At 37.9% G+C, this 25321-nt stretch overlaps 3 protein-coding genes across 3 annotated transcripts in view; all 3 read left to right on the forward strand.

Moving 5' to 3' along the window:
• Positions 1–4849: 4849 nt before the first annotated feature.
• LOC121884258 (perforin-1-like) lies at positions 4850–9740 on the forward strand. Its single transcript, XM_042392967.1, has 9 exons — positions 4850–5119; positions 5234–5313; positions 5761–5806; positions 6100–6242; positions 6340–6478; positions 6570–6650; positions 6974–7470; positions 7974–8067; positions 9097–9740. The coding sequence occupies exons 1-9, from the start codon at positions 4850–4852 to the stop codon at positions 9307–9309; spliced, it is 1563 nt and encodes a 520-aa protein (XP_042248901.1). The 3' UTR covers positions 9310–9740.
• A 5866-nt stretch (positions 9741–15606) lies between these two features.
• Positions 15607–25321, forward strand: part of LOC121904857 (perforin-1-like) — a 33160-nt gene continuing 23445 nt past the window's right edge. Inside the window, exon 1 of the mRNA XM_042422644.1 lies at positions 15607–15824. The gene's annotated coding sequence lies outside the window, so the exon portion shown is untranslated. The remainder of the gene's footprint in view (positions 15825–25321) is intronic.
• On the forward strand, positions 18083–23989 carry LOC121904882 (perforin-1-like). Its single transcript, XM_042422672.1, has 9 exons — positions 18083–19196; positions 19313–19392; positions 20011–20056; positions 21667–21803; positions 21901–22039; positions 22148–22228; positions 22317–22810; positions 22920–23013; positions 23180–23989. Exons 1-9 carry the CDS (start codon positions 18837–18839, stop codon positions 23387–23389), a joined length of 1641 nt encoding a protein of 546 aa, XP_042278606.1. The 5' UTR covers positions 18083–18836; the 3' UTR covers positions 23390–23989.

A 25321-nucleotide genomic window follows, 5' to 3' on the forward strand; every position in this document is an offset into this window, starting at 1 on the left:
CAAATAAAGCATATGGAAACATGAGCTGCATCTTAAAACTTAAGAAAGACAGCTTGTACAGCTTGTAACCTTACATAAAACAAAAAACTTGTGTACAAACATGACATTTCTCCTGACTTCTCTCCAGAACTTGAGATACCAAGATGGAAGGGGTCTTTCTATTACGCAAGACGATTCAGTCAGAGACATGTCAAGGAATGACAGTTTATAGCAAATGGTTATACAGTTAGATTTTGAGAAAAGGCTTTGCTATTTGAAAGAGCTTTCCAAGAATCTGAGCAGCGACAAGGATTCTGTTTATTAATCCACCTAACAGACATACGTAGACATTAAATCTAAGTTAAAATCAACAATATGAAATACCACATAAAGGATGAGGTTGGGGTTGTAGAGGGAGCTGCAGCAGCAAACTGCATTGGCAAGAGAGAAATCATCAGAGTGAGCTGTGACAGTGTCAGGTTCAAATGTCCAATCACTTGCATGAATGTGATCGGATGTTACCGGCTACACAGCTGCCAATGAGTCAGTGAATATGAGCATATTGAAAACAACTGAGACCAATCAGCTGAAACAAACAGGACTTCAGTGCTCTGCCCAAACTAACACTATGCTCCATTAGTTCTTGAGTATCAAATAATAATGATTTCTGTTTCACAGAATGTGTTTTGTGTTTTTCTCACTCTTCATCAAAGAGTCTGAGAGTCTACACAGCCATGCTAGCAGCTCTGTGAGGCTACATAGACATCAGCAGTGCTTTGAGCTATATGCTAACATGCTGACATTTAGCAGGTATAATGTTTACCATGTTTACCTTCTATTTACCATGTTTACCTTCTATTTTGATTAAATTTTGCAGGGTTGGTTACAAACCAGAGTATAAGACAAATTAATATTTTTGCCTGATAATGAAAAGCAAAGAAATCACCAAAGTTATTACAGTTCATCTAAACATAAATGTGTGTGTCCAATATCATTGTAATTGTACAGCAGACATTTTAGCATTAGTAGCACCAGAGAAAAAATGTTCCTTGTAAATCCAAAAATCAATAGGATTTACAATGTGGGAACCATGAATGTCACTCATTTTTTTAAGTTATATTACTATCCGTCCACTCATTGGCAATAAAAAATGATTAATACATGTAAATTGCTTCAAAATTCTTACATATGGCACCTATAAGCCAGTGATTTGCATTGTTATAAGTTTTCTCTGGACTCATTCCTCCAAGCATGTTTTTTGTTTGTGTTGTTTTAACAGCAGTCATTTAATCCAAGGTCATTTCCTTAAAGCTTTACACCCTTTCTGCTTTGACTTTACTATCTTATCTCTTTTTATTTGCTTTCCCCTCTTTTTCCTTGCTTCCTCATAAGTTGCCATACTCTGCTTGTCTCAGGTCAAAGAGCTAGAGATCTTGCTACTGTTGGTTCTGTTTTTGATGACTGGCAGTGGAGCAGCAAAATCAACATTTTGGGCATTTGGAACAGGTAGATCCCTCTTTTTAACTTTTTGTAGGAAGATGACATCAGGAGTCTTGAATGGGTCAGACTGATAATTAATTTTAAAAGATTTAAGAACCAAAGATTAACTTCTGCATGATGCAGTAGATAGAGAGCATAATTTGAGCTCCGATGCTGGAAACTTTATCAACAAAAAAGGACAAAAAAGTCTCACAGATTTGCAAGAGACTTAACTAAAGTTAGGAGATGATAATCATAGTTCAGTATATTGGGATTGGGGGTATTTGCTGAAATCAGAAGTTTTGAAAACTATTTGGTTCTTTTAACAATTATGTCAACTATTATGTCTTACATTAGATTGACTAATCTCAAACTGACATCAGCAGCAAAACATCAGTGACTGTAAATTATTCTGTTATTCTGAGGCTGCCTGGCTCTGAATGATTGAATCAAAGTCAGTGTAGTGGTTCAGGACATTAACTGAATGATAACAATCAACACATAATCTTGCATTTTGTGGTTCCTAAGGATTGGCTGATCTTTCTGTGAATGCATGTGTGTATGTATTTATATGCAGGCTGATGAAGGTCGCTTGATCAAGACGTAGCTATTTAGTAAATGTGTGCAGGAGTGGATTTTTTGTTTTGTTCTCAAGCAATTAACATAAAAAAAACTGAGAATTAAAATTTAAATCAATAACCAGTCAGTAATATTTAAGTGATCATAATTCCACCACAACTAACTGGGTTAATTTTGTTTATAGCCTACACAGGTGCTATAATTATCTCCACTATGGTGGTAACTTTAAAGCAGAGGGTTTGATTAATATATACTAAATACTCTATCAGCCAAGACCAATACAAAAACATAATGAGATAACACAGGTTAACAACAGAAACAATATACATAGCATGCAAATAGCTGGGTAGGTCTGGCAATGCCTGGAACAGGTGTATAAAATTGTGTGGGAATATCAATTAAAACACAACAGAGGAAAACCACACCAACAGTAATAAACCATCATTGCTTTCACAGTCTATACAAGAGAAACTGGTCATAAAATCATATAGGAACACTACATACAGTCTTATCTCAAGATGAAAGAGTGTAAACATTGATAAGCAATTGTGTAGTGGGCCACTACTTCCTTAACCAGACAATACTAGCAACTGATGATGATGATAAACATACTTACTGTACAAAAACTGCAGCCTTTTAGGATAAGGCTGCAGTCCAGCCCTAAGCCCATTATTTCCTGCTGAATAAAAGGGAAATTTTGGTTCAAATGAGACTCCTTGATGACAAGCCTGAAAACATTTTAGGCATACAGTTATGACTGCTATTTAAATTACATGATTTAAAATTTTAACAGTGCATTGACATCTGCTTTAAATATTGTTGCTCCACTAAAAGTTAAAAAGAGGTCAACTGACTGAATCTCCCCATGGTTAAACAATAATAGCATTAATGAGATCAACAGAATCTGAGAGAAAATGGAGGAAAATTAGGCTCACAGTTCACTGTAATATGTACAAAGAAGCCATGACCGTCTATAACAAAGCAATACGTCTGGCAAAAAATGATTACTTTTATTATTACAGAGAATACTGGGATTTCTAGAATATTATTCTCCAACATTGAGTGGTGAGTTCCACCTCCCATCCCCAAAAATGTGATAAACTCACATTGTTGTTGTGCTTTAATATCATGTTTTTCCAATAAATCTTTAAATTAATTGTTTGTGCTGTTTTTGGGAGTCTTTTACTATGACAAAGCCGTCTTAGTTGTTTGGCTATTAAGTAAATATGTAAATATGTAAATATATAGTAAATATGACCACAATGTTTGCTGTTACCTGCAGACTTGACTATCACACAACATCCTGGGACTGACTGAGACACATTGCAAAGGAGAAACATTGAGAAACCCTGCTGATACCTGAACAGGTAATCATAAACATGAACGTAATAAACAAAAAATAAAGATGTGCATGATGAACATTTAAAGGGTTCATTGACACAAATTACAAAATAAATACTGTACATTAAGTTCCACTCACTTACAGTTGTAAAAGTGAAGAAAGACCAAAGGTCAAAGTCTTATCATTTTAATGTGCAGAGATGTGTAAGGATAATCATTACTTTTCTCCTTGGCCAATGTGTGCATGTTTCTGAGAGAAGGAATGTGTCTTAAGAGGCCCATACCCCTCACTTTCCATCCTGGCTTAGGCTCAAATAAGGTACCATTCTGTGTCTTGGAATAAACAGGACATGTTGAGGGGTCGAAGGCCACATATGCCTTGAGGCTCTTCCTTGATTTGTGTCTTTAGGTGATGTGGCTCCTAGTTAAAATACATGTACATGTATCTTGTGGCTGTTTGCCATCGGCTGTAATCCATAAATTTGTATGATTTGACCAATCACAGATCATTTCTTCGTTCCTTCTCCAACTATAATAGGATAGGGTTGCTTTTTACTCGCTGAGACGAACTGATGCAAATCTTTGTGTGTTCTGTCTCTTGATTGTACAATAACATTTTTTTAATCTTCAACCCAGCAGTGTTTTATGTATTATTTCATATGTGTGCTTAGTGTTTTCAGACAATTTCCACAAGACAGTAGTATTTGCTCATGCAGATTTACTTTAGTTTGATTTAGTTTTGACAAAATAATCTTAAGGTCCACTTACTACCTTATTTAGAGCTTTCAACTTCATCTCACAGTCTTCTTTAGCAGGTGGAGTAGGCTCAGTTGTCATCACATGTTTTATGTGATTTTGTGACACGGTGGAGGTTAATGGATTTTCACTTGTAGTGCTTAACACATCAAATATGATATCTGACAAACTCAAGAGTAAGATTTCTCTGATGTTTTAGTTTTATGTGGAAGTTTATCATTCAAGGTATACAGTGACAGTGACAGCTGATAGCAGCAAAGACCACCTAATCAGCTCCTAGCAGAGGCAAGACAGGCGAGAGTTGGATGAACTTTGAGAGAAGGAGAAAAAGAAAGAGGAAGAAGAGTCCAATAAAATGGTAGATGGGCATCACGATGAAGATATAAGAGGGAGGGAGAATAGCAGGACATTTGCCAAGTTAGGCACCTCCAGGCTGCTGTGCTTGTTTGATAAATAAAGTTCATGACTCAGGGTCTAGACTGAAACAAGGCCAATAGTTTGCTAAATTGACATCATAGCACACATAATACACGGATACAAAGAGGTAAAATAACATTTTCATCCCACAACAAGGTAATAAAGAAACAAACATTTGTACATTTGTTTTTGTTGCGTTCATTAATAATTATGTGTAGTTGAAATGACACTCACTGATTTCCTTTTCCACTGTCTCTGTCTTTCTCTGAAACATTTCAGTGTCTCTTTGCTTCCAGCCATGTTCTCCATTTCACCCTCACCCCCTCTCTACCTGAGTTTCCTCCTCTTTCTCTCGCACCACTCCCCTGTTCTCTCCTGTCAGATTGGGAACTACAGCCAGTGTGAGTCTGCTCCCTTTGTGCCAGGCCACAACCTGGTGGGAGAGGGCTTTGATGTGGTCACACTGCAGCGAAAAGGAGCCTACATGGTTGATGTGAGGACCTACCTCACTCCAAGCGGCACCTGTACCCTCTGCTCCAACCCTTTTCAAGGAAACAAGCTGCAGAAAGTAATTTAAATCAGAAAGGCACAAACACAAACTTATATATTCTGCAGCAACATAAAGAGTTGACCATACTTTATGTGTAGATGCTAATCATGCTTTTCTCACCTTTTTTTTCAGCTGCCAGTCTCTGCAGTGGACTGGCGTGCATTAAGCCGATGCAACACTGACCTCTACAGCAGTGCACACACCTCTGTCAGGTATTGTTTTGCACAGCATCATAATCACTCAAAGGGTTATATCAGTCATTTTCATATTTTTAATTAGGTCAGTAAATACTTATGAATTTGTGTCCGTATTTACTAAACTGAGCCTTTTGGGGTTTCTCCTCTTTTGTGACTTATTATTTAATCCAATCAGTGTCTCTGCATGAAATCTTTCATCAAAGTGACACAACCTGAAATGTACTGAAAAATGAGAGTCATTCCTCTTTATACGCATTTGAGTGTTTGTGATTACTATCTAACCACACAGACTCATGCAGCCACTGTATTCCTTGTTCTAAATTGTTGACATTTATCACATATTAATTATGGTTGAAAATCCCTATTTTCTTTTCACTTGTGAATATAAATTTTGACAGTCTGAAAAAAATTACTTTTGTAATGAAAGTGTTTTAATGATGATTCTATAAATTGTGTCCACAGCTCACTGATTAACACTTACACCTCCCAGGACAGTAATGACTGGAAGGTAGGAAACATTTCACTGCTATTGTTGATGTTCAATCACCACTTGAGTGTTTTTCCTAAACTTGTTTTGAAGAAACAATCATCAATCAAGCACCATGTTTCCTAAATAAGGTGCACATAACTTTTCAATTTGCTGTCCTTAATGTTAGTCCTCAATGCTTACACAACAGTATATTAAATTAAAAGTGTTCAAATAAACAATGGTTTTATAAATTAATGGTTATATTTCATATACTATACCATGGTGATTATAGTTGGAACATCAAACATATTATGATCTTTTGTTTTCATCAGCTTGGCCTAGATTTAAATAAAATTGTTTCGGCCAACCTGGTGGTGGGGGGAACACGTTCGTCTGCATATAACTTTGCTACAGGAAGGACACGAGAGGACCGCTACTCCTTCAGCACACACAGGGTTACCTGTAGCCATTACAGGTAAGGTGTGAAGACCCCTGCATCACAACAGAATTACTGATTCTTCAGTTATGTTTGTATACACAGATAAATTACTCGTGTGTCTCTTTGAGTCTAGTTACCGTGTGTCAAGCACACCACCCCTCAGCTCCGAGTTCAGTAAAGATTTGGTGAGACTGCCAAGTTCCTACAACTCCTATACCAGGGCTCAGTACACTAGACTTATACATACCTACGGTACACACTACATCCGCCAGGTGAAAACACACACACATACTATTTTTATTCCCTTATTTCATGAATAAAAACAATATTTTTGTGTCTCAACAACATTGTATTTCATTTCAGGTTCATCTTGGGGGACGACTAAGGCGAGTCACAGCTGCACGTACCTGTTTGTCCACACTGAACGGGCTCTCCTCAAATGAGGTTAGTAGTACACGTGTCTGGACACAGTAACCAAACTGCATATTTGTACACACACTCCATATGCACACTATCACACTTGTTGTTACACTGTCTTTAAAGAAAGAACATATTTTTGGGTTGAGCACATTCAAACAATGATGTAAATACTTTATATGCTGCTACACCAAACTGCATGTTATCCTCAATAGTGTGTCATTTACTGGGGGGATGAACGCCATTCTCCCAGATAGATATTCCCTCTTTTGGTGTTTTGATGATGGTGATGGAGAGCACTGTCAACCATTGGCCATAAATAACATGTTATTTTTCCTCCTATCCTCCAGGTGCACTCCTGCTTATCACTGGGTGTTTCTGTAGGTCTGGGGAAGGTGACATTATCTGGCAACCGAAGGTCTTGCACCAGTGTCCTACAGAACCAGGGCTTGTCCAACTCATACAGCTCTGGTCTCCACCAACATCAAACAGAGGTGGTAGGAGGCAGTTTTTGGTCAGGGGAGTTTTCACTCACTCATAATGACTCCCTGGGCTATGTGAACTGGCTGAAAACCCTCAAGGACCAGCCAGATATTGTTGGGTATTCCCTCAGACCAATGTACGAGCTGGTGCCAAATGAGACGCAGAAGGCCGGAATGAAGGCTGCCATTGAGCAGTACTTAGCAGACAACGCTGTGCCTAACTCACCCAGAGAACGATATTGTGGGTGGGGCATTCAAAACCTGGCTCCCAACTGCTGTCCCCAACGGGCCTGGAGAGGAAGACTGGTGGTGACCATCGTCCGAGCCTGGGGTCTGAAAGGAGATCCAGTTGGCAAGACTGAGGGGTGCATAAAGCTCATTAACACTTTGTTTTGTCTGAGATGAATGTTGACAATCATGAGAGAAACTTGGTCAAATCTTTGGTCGTCAATTCAAAACAGAGGTTAACTAAAGACAGCCTGAGGCGAAATTCTGACAGAAGTCTGAAATTTAGGACTAAATTCTCACAATGCTGATGTTGTAGACCCATGTCTACAAACCATCCCAAACAGGCACACAGACAAATCAAAACGATGGAGGCAAAACAAAAAAAAAGTTTGTGGGACTGCTGTATTTTCAAAACAAGAACGGTACAGATGGATGATGCAAGCCGACACCATGACTCTCCTCTCTTACGCTAACCACGCATTAATTGCGCAATATGACATGCCTCAAATTGATGTTGTAGAGTCTGATCGCAAACAAGATTTTATTAGAACTGTCACACAGTCTTTAAGCTGGCACTGACATATATCAAACTCAAACATTACTTAATTATTTATTTTTCCTTGTTTTTTCTAATTCTCAGGTATGCCAAGATGTGGTTTGGGTCCAACTACCGCAGGACTCGTTGGATCAGGTCAAACTACCCTTGGTGGAATGCTCGTTATGATCTGGGCAAGGTCAGTGAATCTTCTTGATATTTCTATTTACAGGTGTTGGAGAGAACTACTGAATCATGTAAAAAAAATACTGCACAGTTTGATAAATTGCTTCCAATAATGTTACTTGAGCCAGTGTTGCTTGGGGCTGAAGACTCGAAGTTCAGGGGGTGTGGACTTAGAAAGAAGTGAGGTTGAGGTTGAGGTTAGCAGCTCCAGGCTACATTGGCCACTACTGGCATCACACCAAAATCTGTACAGTTGAATGAATTGAGTTGCATTGTGGGTAATGTAGGCGCCAGGTTTAGACAAATGCATGGAATTAAAAAGACGATATCTCTGGTTCTCCTGCATCGATCTTGTTCCTTATTTAAATTGTCCATGTTGAGCCAACAGTGTTTTACACATGCAATCTTAAATCTGTGCATAGATTTTTTTTTTTTAAAAATGGACATAGCCACTGTGCCAAAACCCACTGGTTTGTGGATTCCCATTTTGAAGCCTCGAGATTTGACCGCCACCGCCATCTTGGATTCATGAAGCCAGAAGTGACCATATTTGGACGAGAGGTGGAACTGACCTTAATGCTAGCTGCTAGCTTGGTTAGCACAGTGCATTTACAATCTATTAATTGTGATAATGCTAATGCTAATTTTTGCAAGTGAAAAACATGCTTAAAACCATGAAAACAAAATGTACTTACATGAAAAAACTGAACATCCGACATCACAGTAGTACAACAAAACACTGAACAAGACTTTTTTAGGCAACCAAAATGTAACAATTAACTTTCATGTGAATCTGGGGTTATGCCATGGTTACGTTACCTAACCAACGTTGTTCCCATGGTGGTGACTTGTCTGTGATGGCACCCATCGGTCATTCAAAGAGGCCATGCCCTTAATTATGCATAACGGGGAAATTAGCCATAGAGACCAAAACCTTTTTTTTGTACCAGGCTGTAAAAATGTAAAACATACTCAGGATGATCTTCAACTCAGCCTTTAATGAGTAATTGTGTTTTGAAATTTTTAATTTTTTTTCATAAAGGTGGATACACACTTGGGTTTGAAGGTCGAGGTCTGGGATAAGGACGTGACCTATGACGACCGTCTAGGCTCATGTGTGAGGTACCTGAGCCAGGGGACACACAGCTTCAACTGTTGGGCCTATAAAGGCGGCTTCCAGGTCCGCTACACGCTCACCTGCGACCCTCACCTGACTGGAGACAGGTGTAATCGTTACAAACCATCTCCACAGTGAGAAATACATTTTGGGGCCATGCTATTCACAACTTGCTACTCGCTTTACTTTAATCAAGCGTGGTAGCTGATCAGTTGATCATTTAACAGGTAATAAATGACTGAGGGCTTATACATTTATTTTCCTGCCATTGAAACACAATATTTCTTATCTGTTTGAGGTTCAATCAATCATTTGACCATATAAATTACGGGTAAATTCACACACTGACTTATCTTTACTTAAAAATGTATGGTTTTCAGCTAATTATTACTAAAAATATAATGTTTATAATATAAATAAAATCAGTGCTGTGTGATGTCAGTCAACACTCCCAATTATTATGATAATGTATAGTATTGAATTTTGTTGGTGGGTTTACATTTGGATTGCAGATTGTACAGCTGGTGATTTTCAGTGTCAAATCCTTTTTTTGTCCATTTTTGTATGCCAATAAAGACTTTAAAAATATGTGCCTCAGATCCTTAAAATTACAGAAAACATTATTCATTTAGGTATACATGTTCTGCACTCTGCACTCATCTTTAGATGTGTGTATGTAGCAACTTTGTCTACTAGAAATGATGTTTGTATACTAAATTGTGACAGCAAATACATTTAGCAGGAAACATAATGCTGGCTGAATTACGCTTTCACTCAACACAATGAGAAAATATTTTTGGCATATTGCAAAAATGCCCTATGCTAATACAGAAATACAACTAATACAGAAAAAAGTCTGTAGTTTATCAACATTTAACAAACATTTAACAAACACCATCACTACCCTTAACCAAAGTATTTTTGTTGTATATACCTGACCTATATACCTGTGCACAGGATTCAGGATGTAAACTCTGCTCTCTGGCGCCAGAGGCCAATGTCGATATAATCCTGGCAGAGATTACGTTTGCCAGGCCAACATAATGGGGAAAACAACAAGTAGTATATAAACATAATTTCAAAGAGACACTGTTGGTATGTAGAATACACCAAAACAAAAATCAAACAAAAAAATCTTTGCATCACTGGGAAATATGAACAGCAGATGGATCAGTATAAAAAAGTTATGTTGGTCTCCAAATCAAGTGGACATAAACTGTATGTGAAACGGCAGAGAACAATTTTAACAGGATCGAAACTGATTGTACATGAACATCTTTGTCTGCTCTGGCATTTGCCCATAGCAAATACCAGCTTTAAAGGTTAAATGAAACAAGCTTTTGACAGAGATGCAGCTGGCATGTACCACTGGAATGTATGTGGGATGTGCAATAATAGAGAGTAATTTGTTGTTCAGTATGTGCTTTTGAAGAGCTCTTGAGCAAGGCACATACTGCAAGTCTGGTTATGTTCCCAGCAGCAGGTGAAGCAGTGGAAGTTACCAGGATCTAAACATGTTGCCTGTACAGTGTGAAATCAAGGCAACACAGGGCAGAAGAACCACACCTGTTTTATGTGTGTGGCAATAAGATACAGCCATTGCTGGAATGAAGAAGTCCTTTAGAAAGAGAACAATAACACAGCTTGTCTTGTTTTTTGTGTTGTTGCTACCATGTCATGAAAAATTGCACCTCGTGTGCTTTGTTCAAACACACACACACACACACAAACACACACTTACTCCAACAAGCACACACACTATTTTCCCCTGTATGTTTTCGCATTAATCTGGTCCTTGATGGATTGTTTAGAAAATGACAACTGTGTGTGTGTCTAAGAAATAATGTTACCTTTGCGAGGCAGCTGGATTGCGCGAGATCACGACAAGAATTCATGTTTTCATGTTTTCAGGTTTCAAGTTATTTGCTTGTGTGCGAACCACCGGTGGTTTGGACCAATCAGCATCCTATGAGGATTCTTGCGTGAGCTCATGAATCCAGCTGCCTCCCAAGGTAAGACAGTGATAGACAGATGGTTCATCCAATGACCTCCCATGTCATATCCCGCTGTTGTGTTTTTGATTTTCTTGTTCTGTTGGGTTCCTGTGTTCACTCTGTGTGTCTATTAATTCCAGTTCTTCTTATGGTCATTGAGCTTGTTTGAGTTCGCAGTCTGACTCTGTGTCCCTAGCCGCCATTCTCCACCAGTCCACCAGAGGCCCTCGGCTTTTTCCCTCCCTGTGATGTTAAGTCTGGACTGAGTGGAGGATGGACAGATAAGATAGTATTGTATTGAAGGACCAGTTGAGATATTATTGCTTATTGTAGTTAACCTTTGTCCTGACATATAAGTTTGTGTACACGTGAGCATACAGAGCTGAAGTAATAATTTTGCCTTCACATGGTTCGGAATTAGTTTGTATGTCTTAGGTATATTAGATATCTGTTTATCTCTGTACAGTAGCGCAGTGTGTTTTGTTTGCATTTGGCCTGCTGGCATTTGGTGCTTTCTTGAGCCTAATTATGTTTCTGAATTTTGTTTTTCTGTTTGCTCTGTTTTCCTCCTGTGTTCATGTGGTCTTCCTCTCACCTGCCCTGCTCTGTGTTTTCCCCACACCTGCCTTGTATCAGCCTTGTCAGTCCTGCCGTGCTCCCAGTTTCTTCCCCAGTCTATCAGCTCCCAGCCTGCCCTTGTGTTATGCCACCTGTTCCTTGTTGTCTGATTAGTTCAGTTTGTATTAAGTTCAGTTTTCAGTTCAGTCCTTGTCGAGTCGTCTGTTATGTTCGACGAGTCCAAGAAATAAAGAAGGTTTTCTTGAGTCCTGCTTTTGGTCTCTGCATTTGGGTCCACCTGATCTTCAATGTGTGACAATGTGTCTGCCCTTTTTGCAACAGTTTCCAAGGATGACTTCTGAGATGGTTCTGTGTAACAAACCATCTGACGTATCAGGTTATAATATGTGCAGTATGTGTCAATTTCTACCTTTCAGGCCCCTTTTTAAAACATGTTAAATTATCTACCTATCAGTCAGTCAGTCAGTCACACAAGTCTGCTGGCTGGTTTAACAAGTACAGGAGCCACGAAACAGAGTTAGCTTGCCACAAACTCTACACAAACGACAGGACCTGGGTCCTCTGACCTGCACGACTGGAGCACCAGACCTACACAGCAAATCCTGCATCCTTTCAGCTTTGGACCCAAACCCTTCTCAGCCTGTCTCTTCCATGGATTCACCAGCTAAGAAGCAGCGCACCACAAAGGATCTCTTTCTTCATGAACTGGTAACAACTGGGCATAGCCTAGCAACATAGTGAAGCATAGCACGGCTAAGCAAGAATGTTTAACTCAATCAATGTACTGTACACGTATTGATTTGGCTAAGGTTATTCATTGAACTATCATTGTGATGTCCTTGTTGCTCATAGTCAGGTTACTGCATAGCCACACCGCTAAGTTAATGTTAGCATGCTTAACACATGTTACATCCAGTAACTAGGCCTTGCATGCAACTAACCTCTTCCCAACCTGGCACCTTGATCCTAAACCAATTGGCCTTAAACAGAGAACCACACAGATAAGAGGTTTAAAACCTAGTTTTGCAAACTTTGGTTCAGGCAGCACATGTGGTTCAAGACACCACATGGTCTGGCCTTTTATCTCTGTAGTTCCCTTTGTCAGCCAAATTGTTGGCATGCCATGTGCTCAGTCACCAGGTGACTGCAGCCATCTTGCCATTGTCCTCCACACACATACACACTCACACTTGTATATAGGTACACTTAGCTAGACTAGTATTTTGTGTTTTGCTCTTTTACCTGTTTGTTAAATAAATGCTTTTGGATATACCTGTTGTCTGTTTTAATGTTGCACAAGAATGAGTTTTGCCAACATCTGCTCTGCAAAGAACTCCAAAATCCTTCAACCTTAACTAGTTATTGATATGGTAATTTTGTTTATAGTTATCCTTATCATTATCTTGATAATGATTAATTATTGCTGATAGCCAAACTTGTAGCCAAGGCCCAACACAGGAATTATGTTCACAGATGGTTCATGTATGACTAATATGAATTCCCTTTCACTTTCCCTTTGCTTGAGATAATTGACCAGTCAAACAGGTTGTACACCATTTTTCTTGTCACACTAAATCACTCTTGTGTTAATCCTCTGACATCTCCTCTGATACAATATGCTTGTATTGTTCTTTCTTGCTTCTCTGCCATTTCATTTGAGTGTCTGAAATTCTCATTTGTACATTTATTCACTAAATTGAGCCCTCAAACAATTCAAAAAAAGTAGTTTCTGCTAACAATCCCACAATGCATTGCACCACAATTACTGTTGTGCGACTCTACAGCTGTGAGTGATGATACAAAGTGAGGATCAGTAAGATGATGATTAAATGTCAATTTACTGCTCACTATTTAGTAACTTGGTAACAACTGAGTGTCAGTTATATGGGGAGAAGTAAATGAGTAAAAATGGGAGTTTTATCATCTCATCTGTCTGTCTCTGCATTTGGGTCCACCTGATCTGCAATTTGTGACAATGTGTCTGGCCTTTTTCAATCAGTTTCCAAGGATGAGTTCTCAGATGGTTTTGTGTAACAAACTATCCAGCGTATCAGGTTATAATGTGCACTATGTGTCAATTTCTACCTTTCAGGCCCCTTTTTAAAATATGTTAAATTCTCTATCTTGTTTGGTCTATCTATCTATCTATCTATCTATCGCCTTTATAATTACATGAAGACCAACCATCTCACAGGTATTATGTTCACAGATGGTTCATGTATGACTAACATGAATTCCCTTTCACTTTCCCTTTGCTTGAGATAATTGAACAGTCAAACAGGTTGTGCACCATTTTTCTTGTCACACTAAATCACTCTTGTGTTAATCCTCTAACATCTCCTCTGATACATTATGCTTGTATTGTTCTTTCTTTCTTCTCTGCCATTTCATTTGAGTGTCTGAAATTCCTGTTTGTACATTTATTCACTAAATTGAGCCCTCAAACAATTCAAAAAAAGTTCTGCTAACAATCCCACAATGCATTGCACCACAATTACTGTTGTGCGACTCCACAGCTGTGAGTGATGGTACAAAGTGAGGATCAGTAAGATGATGATTAAATGTCAATTTACTGCTCACTATTTAGTAAATTAGTAACAACTGAGTGTCAGTTAAATGGGGAGTAATAAATGAGTAAAAATGGGAGTCTTGATAGACATCATCTTATCTGTCTGTCTTGTAATAACTATGTTATTAATGACCTGTAAAAAAAATAATAATAATGGAAGTTTATATGTTACTTACAATTGAGAGCTGTGAATTGTGTCAGCCAGTTCCCAACAGAATCTCAAAGATGATAGTCATGGAAACAAACATGCAGCTGAATGTGCTTCAAGTGTGTGCAACCACTTGAAATTAACAACTTTTTTTCTTGCATCACCAGGCAGTATAACCTGCAGGTGGATCAAAGGAAAATATAAATATTATCTACATTGGACTCTGACTCGGGTGGACAAACAGTAATAAAGCATATTGTATCAGAAGAAATGTCAGAGGATTAACACAAGAGTGATTTAGTGTGACAAGAAAGATGGTGTACAACCTGTTTGACTGTTTTATTGTTTCAAGTGAAGGGAAATCGAAAGGGAATTCATGTTAGTCTTACATGAACCATCTGTCAAAACAAGCCTGTGACAGAAGTGACAGAAACGTAGCTGGTTAATACCTATGAGATGGTAGGAATACGTGTAATTATAAAGGCTGTTTTGTTGGTGGGGTGGTGCTTTTAAAGAGCCCTCAAAAAAAGGAACCATCTGAGCCTATTACACTGCTTGCTTATTGCCAGTCTCCTCTCTTTTATCAATGAAAATGTCAATCAATGTTCCTCAAAGGGTATTAAACACCTGCATTGTAAAACTCCCAACCACAAAGATGTTCCAGAAAATAAGACTGCTGCTAAATTAATAAGTCACAGTTCATCTCTTGCTGCTGGGTTAAACATATGCTCTTAAAGGATAGGATGTGCTGTATATATCAGAACCAAAATGAACCATTAAGCAAAATACTTTTAAATGAGTTTCAGGGTCAGGAATTTCAATTTATTTCCTTGGTTTGAGGTCTTAAAGGATGGGTTCACAGTTTTCCAAGTCTGTCCTAAAACAACAGTCAGGTGCTCAAATGAACACTGAAACATGTTTTTCTTGGCATAATCATTGCTTCTGTTCATACTGACCATTAGAAGATCCCTTCATAATGCACTTTCAATGTAAGTGATGGGAGCCAAATCCACAAGCCTTCCTCTGTGCAAAAATGGATTTAAAAGTTTATCTGAAGCTAATATGAAGCTTCAGTCGTCAGATCAATCAAATCGAATAGATATCTTTCAACGTTACAGTCAATTTGTTATCTACGTTTATGCTAAAATCTTTTTCCAATAAAAATATGGAATGAGTATGTTATGAATATGTCATATTTTTATAACTTGAGATTCAAATGCATTTCAAAACTTGAAGACAATACGATTTATAATTTTGGAGGTAAAAAAAATTGAAATAGTCGGTAGCACCTAAGCTTTGGAATAGTCTCCCAATAAGTCTGAGGTCTCTGGACTCTGTGGACTCTGTTCAGACAGGCATTTAGGTAGTAGGGGTGTGTCCGAATACAAATACGTTATTCGGCAAAGCACAAATAGTGGGTTTCTGACGGATATTTGTTTCATACAAATATTTAAACATTATTTGTTTTGGGGAGGAAAAAAAAGTCTATCTCAGTCTCTCTCCTCCGCTCCGCTGTTACGTCTATCAGCAGGTCTCAACGAGGGGAGTCACATCTACCTACATGACGCACATTTCCTAATTTGGACATCACTCCTGGAGCTACTGACACTTTAATTTTCTAAAATTAAAAGCATAATAAAAACAAAAACAGTATTTTTAGGTCTCTGTCCACTTTTATTCAAATACAAATACAGTTTTGCTGCCTCAACAAATACAGATACAAATACAAATACTGGGCCATCGGCACATCCCTATTAGGTAGCATGTGGTATTTTATGTTTTAACTTGTATTTTATGTCTGTTCTATTTGTTGTTTATCTTTTTATCTTTTTATCGTTTTATTTATTTGACTGCAAAGCACCCTGTGACAGGTGTCTGTGAAAGGTGTTATATAAATGAACTTCACTTACTTATTTCAATGATGAAAAATGTCATCACTCAAGCTTGTCAAGTTCAAAGGATTATGGGAAAGCAGGATTTTTGCAGCCCATTTCTCCAAAATGTAAGATGTGGTTTGACCTGTTGTCTAATTTGTTTTGTTGTACTCTTGCCATGCGCAGTATCAAGAACTACTCCCTGTTTGATAATAATAACACATGCTGTCTACATAACACGACCCATATAAAAGTGCTCTTACCTGCAGACTTGACAGTGTCACCACATCCTCAGCTGACACACTCCTCATCTCCATCCCACTTGAGGGATTCACACTGTATTTGAGAAACCCAGCTGAGGCCTGAACAGGTAATCTTGTTTCTAATGAATAATGTAGATAATAAAAATTTAAAGGATCTTTTCACCCAAATTACACAAAAAAAGATGTGTATTTTTGTTTTGTTTTTTTTGTTTTTAGATTTAATTGCAAAAATGCACAAAATAGATTTACATTTGGTTATACAGTATATGATAATATTCATACTTCTAGCATTCTTACAGTAAGAGAAAACAAAGAAAGAGATATAAATACTTGTAGAAGAGATACATACATACACATATATACAAAACAAATCAAAAAGGTTTCTTTGTCAAGGTTTTGAGATATCCTTGTGAAATTTTTGCTGCCTTACAGTTTAATTATTCAATTATTTACTTTTTTAAATTAGGTGAACAGACCATTTACAGTATTTTGTGTTTTACAATATTATTACAGATTTTTTTAATGTTATTTTGAGTTACGTGTACTACACAAATGATGATAAATAGCTGTGGCTGCAATCATCATTCCTTAGCATTCCTACTAAATGTGCACTTCTTGTTTTGACTTAACATCATGTTCATTAACCCTCAATTTCAGCCAAATTATCATACTGCACATTGCTTGCTGTATCTCACCATACTATTACTCTGCTTACCATAGCATATACTAAAATGCCAGGGTTTCTGAAAATGTTCCAGAAACAGAGCCTTTTTAAAAAATATTCAAATTTATTTGTTTATCACCATATCATACACAATAGTTCAAAGTGCTTTACATTAAAAAAGAAACAGCAAAAATGTACAAATAGAAACATCATGCATACAAACAGATAAAATAACGTAAACATAAACATATATTCATTCAAACAAACATACTGTACAAATATGGTGTGTTCATTTAAGAAAAGGAAGGTCTTTAATTTGCTTTTAAGAGAACACTATGTTGGAGCAAGTCTAAGTTCAGCAGGCAAACTGTTCCATTCTTTAGGTTCATAAATACTGAATGACATCTCACCAGACTTTGAATGTGCTCGAGGTACACAGAGGAGATTTCCACCTTGTGATCAAAGATCTGCTGGGGTTATAAACTTGCAGCATGTCTGAGATGTACTGTGGAGCCAGACCAACAAGTACTTTGTAAACCAAGGGGAGGATTTTGAATTGTATTGTGAAAACAACAGGTAGTGAGTGAAGGCTCAGGAGGACTGGAGATATATGGTCCAATCTTTTTGTCTTGGTTAGAACTCGTGTGGCTGAGTTTTGAATAACTTGTAATCTATGGATTTTTTTGTTTGGAAGACCCATAAACAGAGAGTTGCAATAATCCAGCCTGCTCATGACAAATGCATGCATGAGTTTCTCTGAGTCAGATTGAGAAAGAAAGCCTCTGATTCTGGAAATGTTTCTGAGTTGGAAAAAGGCAACCTTGGTGATGCTGTTAAAAGCTGAGTTCACTATCCATGGTTACTCCTAGGTTTTGAATCTGGTCACTTGTTTTTAGTGATCTGGACTCCAGATACAGACAAGTCATCTCTGGGCTTTAGCACTTATGGCCACACTCTCAGTTTTCTCCCTGTTCAGCTGAAGGAAGTTTGCTGCCATCCAGTGGTTGATTCCTTCCAAGCAGCTGACTATGGAGTTTAAGAGTTGGAAGTCATCAGAGAATAGTGAGACAAGAAGCTGCACCTCATCAGCATAATTATGGTAGTTGATGTTATGTTTGCTGATAATGTAACTAAGGGGAATCATATGTTGAATAGAAGAGGACCCAGGAGGGAGCCACACGGTACTCGGCACTCTAATTTATGGCTGTTGGAGTGGAAGTCCCCAAGTGTGACAATATGCAGATGAATAGAGAGGGATAGATGAATTACAGACTTCTAGAGCATAACAGTGAAAGGAAAAGGCAGAGAAAATTAGTAATTGTAAAGTGCTGCTATTATGACACTTATTAGCTATCCAACACTTCAGCTTATCATTTGTATTTTTGGTGTTACTGAGAAACCTTATAAGGTATCCTAGAAAACTAAATACACAACAGATTCAATACCATTAAACTGTGAACTGAAAGTTTTATCCCCATACAGGATGATGAAAGTTCAAGTGGAAATAATCACAAAGCCTGTTTGCAGTTTTTGTAAACTTCATTAACTTCATTGACAGTTACATTACAGCTGAAATGATACTCAATGATTTCCTTTTCTACTCTCTCTGTTTTTCCCTGAACTATTTCAGTGTCTCCTTGACTCCAACCATGCTCTCCTTTTCAACACTACCTCCTCTCTGCCTGAGCCTCCTCCTCTTTCTCTCGTATCCCTCCTGTCAGGGAGGGATACCAAGTCTCTCCTGTCAGACTTGGAACAGCAGCCAGTGTATGTCCGCTCCCTTTGTGCCAGGCCACAACCTGGTGGGAGGGGGCTTTGATGTGGTCACCCTGCAGCGAAAAGGAGCCTACATGGTTGACATGAAGACCTACCTCTCTCCAAATGGAACTTGTACTCTCTGCTCCAACCCCCTTCAAGGCAACAAGCTGCAGAAAGTAATTTAAATCAGAAAAGCAGAAACACAGACTCACATATTCGACAGCAATTTTAACACTTTGGCACACACATATTGTTAACATGGTAACTGAGGTGTTCTCACTTTCATTTTCAGCTGCCAGTCTCTGCAGTGGACTGGCGCCCATTCAGCCGCTGCAATTTTCATCTGTATGGAAGTGAACACACATCCATCAGGTATTCTGTGATATAGAATCATAATCACTGATAGTGTTGTAGTCCAGTATCTCAAGACGGATCAGTCAATACTTCCTAACATCCACTGGTTTTTAGAAAATCTAAAAAGCAAGATAACTGAGCTTTGAAATAATTGGTCAAAAATGTTTAAATCTGATTTGAGAGTTAATTTCAATGTCTGGCATCCAAATTCTTAATGTTAGCAGCTATGGGACAAATTATCTTTATGCTGTCGTGACAACTCAACTCAAAATCATTTAGCTCCAAACGTCAGCTCCCTGGTCATTGTTTATATTTCAGGCTCTGATTTTACATCACAACATCAAATGTTTTCTGTGTCAGCTCTAGGAAAGAGTGGTGAAAACTCACAGACACTGACTGAAATGTACTACAACATATAAAATCTTAAAAATGAGGGTCATTCCCCTTTCATTAGCATATATAATTCTGAGAATTATACACAGACTCACACAGCCGGTCTCTTTCTAATCTTTAATTGGCTCCATTAATTAAACTGATTGAAGTATCTAATAATTTCCTTTTATGTTGTCTGTTGGAGAAACTGCAAAATTTTGGAAATTAAACAGTTTTCATGGTGCGTATTTTATGTGCCCACAGCTCACTGCTTAAAACATACACCTACCAGGACAGCGAGGACTGGAAGGTAGGAAACATTTCAAGGCTACTGTTGAGAGAAATGCACTGTACTATTATTAATTATACACAGTATGTATATATATTTTTAGCCGATATATTTTTAGTTAAGTTCACTAAAAGTGAGTTAAGTTAAGTTTTAGTGAACTTAATCTCACCTTTATGCTTATCCTACAGATCCAGGGCTTGCATAGTACCTCCCATAATTTATGTGAAAACAAGTATATTAATGTAGGGTTACTAGTTTTGAATGATCTGTCCCATTATATATAATATATATAATATTTTGTCCCACAAATTTCTTTTGTGTTGCTCAATGCACCGAAAATCTAAGTCTAAACAAGAGTAATATGCCCAATTACATTAGATATGAAAGCTCTGTTTTCAAAAAAACATCTGATGACCTACTTATTCAGACAGGCATTCAGTTCATGTAGAACACTTTATCTCTTTCTCCAACCATTTTACTACTTTTATTTCTCTGCCTTTTCATTGGATCTTTTATTCTGTTTTTATAAAATTTTAATATTTATTTTCACTTTTTTTATGTTTAATATATTGTATCCTCCTGCTTGCATCTGATTTTATTTTAACCTGTTCTTATTGTTTCTTGTTGTACTCACTTACTATTGTGTTTTGTTTTAAGGCCATACTGTAAAGCAATTAGAGCCGCATGTTCTGTGTGAAAGGTGCTATACAAATAAAAGTTATCATCATCATTATTATTATTATTATTATTATTATTATTATTATTATTATTATATTTATTAGTCTACAGTCATGCCATCGGCTTTGTGAGGCTGTGATTAGGCACAGTGGTGCTAAATGGAGTTAAATGCAAACTTGAGCATGCTAACATGCTAACAAAGACAATGTTAATATGGTTATGTCACACAAGTATAATGTTTACCATGATCATCATATTTGTTTATCACGTTAGCATGCAAACATTTGCTAATTGGCATTAGCACAAAGTACATCTGAAGCTGCTGGACATGTCAATAGTATTGCAGGTGTTTGCTGAACCAAAATATTGGAAAAATGCAAATGTTGACACGATGCTGCTATAAACTAAAGGTTTATGGATCACCAAAGTGATTATAGTTCATCGTGAACATGAACATCTTTATCAAATTTCATGGTGATCCATCCAAACATTGTCAAGACATTTCACTCAAAACCACAAATGTCAACATCATGGTGGCACTAGAGGAAAAGTCATCAAAGTCATTAGGATTCATCCTATGAGATGAAACCATGAATGTCTTTGCCAAACTTTATGGTCAACCATCCAATAGTTATTAAGATATTTATGTCTGGACCAAAATGAAGGATTGACCAACTGACTGGCTTTGCCATCCCTGGAGCCACATTGCTAGTGTGGCTAAAAACTCAGCATCAAACACAGCATAGTACCCAGTGGAAAATGTTTACAATGAGGTCAGGTAATTATAAGACAAAGACATTGTTTTGGGAAAGGCATGTTACTGTGGACTTTTTAAAAAGAAATCTTTTATTGCTTTGAGAACTTCTAAAAATAAGCTTTTCTGTGATTTGGCTGAATTGCATCATGGTTATTACAATGGGGCAATGAGCAGCTCATGATCTCTTTTCTATCAGTCTGGACTAGATTTGACGAAGTATGGCAGCCTGGATGTGGGGGGAACACGTTCCACTGCGTATAACTTTGCTACAGCCAGGAGCAAAGAGGACCGCTACAGCTTCAGCATACACAGGACCACATGTAGCCATTACAGGTAATGTATGAAGACCCCTGCATCCCCACAGAATGTCAGAGTTTTCAGCTATGTTTGCACACACAGGTAATTTACTATGTTGTCTTCTTGCATTTAGTTACAGTGTGTCAAGCAGACCACCCCTCAGCTCCGAGTTCCGCAATGATTTGGCGAGACTGCCCAATTACTACAACTCCTCAACCAGGGCCCAGTACAGTCGTCTCATAGGGATCTATGGAACACATTATATCAACCAGGTTAAAACACACACACCACTTATTTCACAGGAATAAATGACAAAATATGCTATATAAAATGATGCAATATTTTTTGTCTCAACAGCATTCTATTGTATGTAATTTCAGGTTTATCTGGGGGGGAGATTCAGGCGAGTCACAGCTACACGTACCTGTTTGTCCAGACTGAATGGCCTCTCCTCAAAACAGGTATGTGTATCACTCATCTATTGAAGGCAGTAAACGTACATACACTCTGTACCAAAAATAATATCTTACATCCCCTCCTGTCATATAGGCGCACAACTGCTTATCAGCTGGTCTCAATGTAGGCCTTGGGATCAAACTGCCTGTTAACCTGAGGTCCTGCAACACAATCCTACAGAACCAGGATGTCTCCACCTCATACAGTTCTGGTCTCCACCAACATTACACAGAGGTGTTGGGAGGCACCGGTTGGGTGGGTGAGTTTTCTCTCATCCGTAACGACTCCCTGGGCTACAAAAATTGGCTGAAAACCCTCAAAGACCGCCCTGATGTTGTCCGGTATTCCCTAAGACCAATGTACGAGCTGGTGCCATGCTGGACAAAAAGGAATGGACTGAAGGCTGCCACAGAGCAGTACTTAGAAGACAACGCTATGCCTAACTCACCCAAAGAACCATATTGTGGGGGGGGCATTCCCAACCTGGCTCCCGACTGCTGTCCTCAACAGGCCTGGAAAGGAACACTGGTGGTGACCATCGTCCAAGCTTGGGGTCTGAAAGGAGATTATTGGGGCCAGACTGAGGGGTGCGTAGAGAGCAAGACAATATCCAGAAGGAAGGCACAATAAACATGACGCATCAAACACAAATACTGATACAGTTGTTTGCTTTTCTATGTTTTTTCCAATTTGCAGGTATGCCACAATGCGGTACGGTTCCATCTACCACAAAACCCGTGTGATCGGGTCAAACTACCCTCGCTGGAATGCTCAATACAATCTGGGCAAGGTCAATACTAATCTTCTCTTTACAGTTAGTTAAAAAGTCCACATCTGAGAGAAAAAACATATCACTTCAATCCCTGTGTGATGTATCAAACTCAACAGTTCAGGGGTATGTAATATTTTTGAATATTATTTTGGTTTAACTTTTACTATCTTTTTTTTTTATAAAGGTGGACACACACTTGGGTCTGAGGATCGAGGTCTGGGATGAGGACTGGAGCTCGGACGACCTCCTGGGATCATGTGAGAGGGAGCTGAGCCAGGGGACACACAGATTCACCTGCTCAGCCAGTAGAGGTGGCGTCGAGATCCGGTACACTCTGACCTGCGACCGTCACCTGACCGGAAACAGGTGTAACCAGTACAAACCAATTCCATAGTGAGAAATGCATTGGGTGGCATATTCTATGCAAATCTTGCTGGTTTTCTTTAATCAAGTGTGATATCAGATATTTACATTATTTTCACAGGTTATAAGTAAACTATTCAGTTTCTTATTTTACATTAGAGGTATAAGTGCATTTACATGTACATTAGAAGTGTTTGACTTATAAATGGATAATTAGCATTGTATGTGTTACTCAATTGAATGTATGAAACCATATAAAAAAGACAGTTTGGGAGGGATAATATTCCTTTGTATTCCTGTTTTAAATTTTGGTGCTGCGGTCACAATTAAATCACAGACTGTGCATTCGTTATATACAGTCAGTAACTGTTGATTATTTTCTGAATTCATGTGTCAAAATTGTTGTGAGTACCATTAGAGATACATTTTTGTGTGACTTTCTCATGCTAATAAAGGCTGTCAAATCATGTAAACTGTTTCTTTAAAGCGCCACTAATCAACACTGGTGTCACTTTATAATAAGGGTTCAAAACACATGCCTCAGCAATGCATAACTATGACTTAATGCATGAAAAAAAGCAGGATGTGACATGAATTCAAGTTGTCACCATTAATAAATGAACAAGCCACTATGAGTTAATGTGATTAGATAACACTTATATCAATTAGTGGTTGTTAAATAATATTATTTCATATATCAAATTAGATTAAATTAGCTGGCATCCAATTGTAGAAAAGGGCATTTCATGATGACCTTCTGTTAAAGCACAACAACCTGTTCTCAGAAAAATATGAAGCTGTTTTTATTAAATTTATATATTGCTTATTCATAACTAACAACTGGAACCAGTCTGAAGTGTCCGTTGTCCATCCTGGACCAGAACTAGGGTGGACAATGGACAATTACTCTTTGTTTTATCAGTACAGCTAATCTATAGTATGCATGTGTGATTATAAAAAGGAAATAATGCAGAGTATAAATGCAATCACTCACACTGCACCAACACTAAAATATACTGTCAATTATAAAGACACATCAGTGTAATTGTAACATGTATACCTACAGCCAGTTGATAAGAAAATTACAGGGACATCTTCAAAAAAACATACAGTACTTCACTACAGATAAATGAAAAGCACACAAAGGGTGTATGATGGGGTCGTGACTAAATGAACCTATGTGCAAATACTCAATACTGTAGATCATATATTTACATTGTGAATATTTAAAACCAAGGTAGTAGTCACAGAATCTGGTGATGGGGTTATCCTGTGATTTACATTTAGATTGGCAATTACGGATTTATGGTTGTTGGTACTTATTCAGAGTTCAGTTGTGTCAAATCTGTAATGTCTACCATACCTTCTCATGCAAATAAAGCATATGGAAACATGAGCTGTGTCTTCAAAACTTAAGGAAAGACAGATTTAGAACTGCAACGTGCAAAGCATCTAAAATTTGTACAGCTTGTAACCTTACATAAAACAAAAAATGTTTATCCCGACTTTTCTCCAGAAACTTGAGACACCAAGATGGAAGGGGTGTTTCTATTATGTAAGTTGGTTCAGTCAGAGACATGTCAAGGAATGACAGTTTATAGCAAATGGTTATACAGTTAGATTTTGAGAAAAGGCTTTGCTATTTGAAGGAGCTTTCAAAGAATCTGAGCAGCGACAAGGATTCTGTTTATTAATCCCACTAAATGTTTCTGGACAGCAATAGAAATCTATGGCAGGAAAATATAGGATATAGCCATCATGCTTTGACAACTCAGGAAACACTAGACAGAATGATGAAGTCATTGTTGGTTTTCAAAAGGAAATATATAGAATATCACCAGCATTATCTTAACAACTTTGCTGAGCCACTGCATTTCTCCTTCTCTCCCTCTCAAATTTTGAAGGAACAACAAAAATCACTTACCAATTAAGGCTACAATTCTCACTAGACAGTACCTTTAAC

The sequence above is a fragment of the Thunnus maccoyii genome, chromosome 2 (assembly GCF_910596095.1).
Source record: "Thunnus maccoyii chromosome 2, fThuMac1.1, whole genome shotgun sequence".
In the NCBI taxonomy this organism is placed as follows: domain Eukaryota; kingdom Metazoa; phylum Chordata; class Actinopteri; order Scombriformes; family Scombridae; genus Thunnus; species Thunnus maccoyii.

What these genes read in the sequence shown, in the direction of transcription:
- LOC121884258 (XM_042392967.1), top strand. Translation starts at nt 4,850, where the DNA reads ATGTTCTCCATTTCACCCTCACCCCCTCTCTACCTGAGTTTCCTCCTC. An exon ending in GTTACCTGTAGCCATTACAG is followed by an intron (nt 6,243 to 6,339) that starts GTAAGGTGTGAA and finishes CTTTGAGTCTAG; the next exon opens with TTACCGTGTGTCAAGCACAC. An exon ending in GTACACACTACATCCGCCAG is followed by an intron (nt 6,479 to 6,569) that starts GTGAAAACACAC and finishes ATTTCATTTCAG; the next exon opens with GTTCATCTTGGGGGACGACT.
- LOC121904882 (XM_042422672.1), top strand. Translation starts at nt 18,837, where the DNA reads ATGATACTCAATGATTTCCTTTTCTACTCTCTCTGTTTTTCCCTGAAC. An exon ending in AAGGCAACAAGCTGCAGAAA is followed by an intron (nt 19,197 to 19,312) that starts GTAATTTAAATC and finishes TTTCATTTTCAG; the next exon opens with CTGCCAGTCTCTGCAGTGGA. An exon ending in CTCAATACAATCTGGGCAAG is followed by an intron (nt 23,014 to 23,179) that starts GTCAATACTAAT and finishes TTTTTTATAAAG; the next exon opens with GTGGACACACACTTGGGTCT.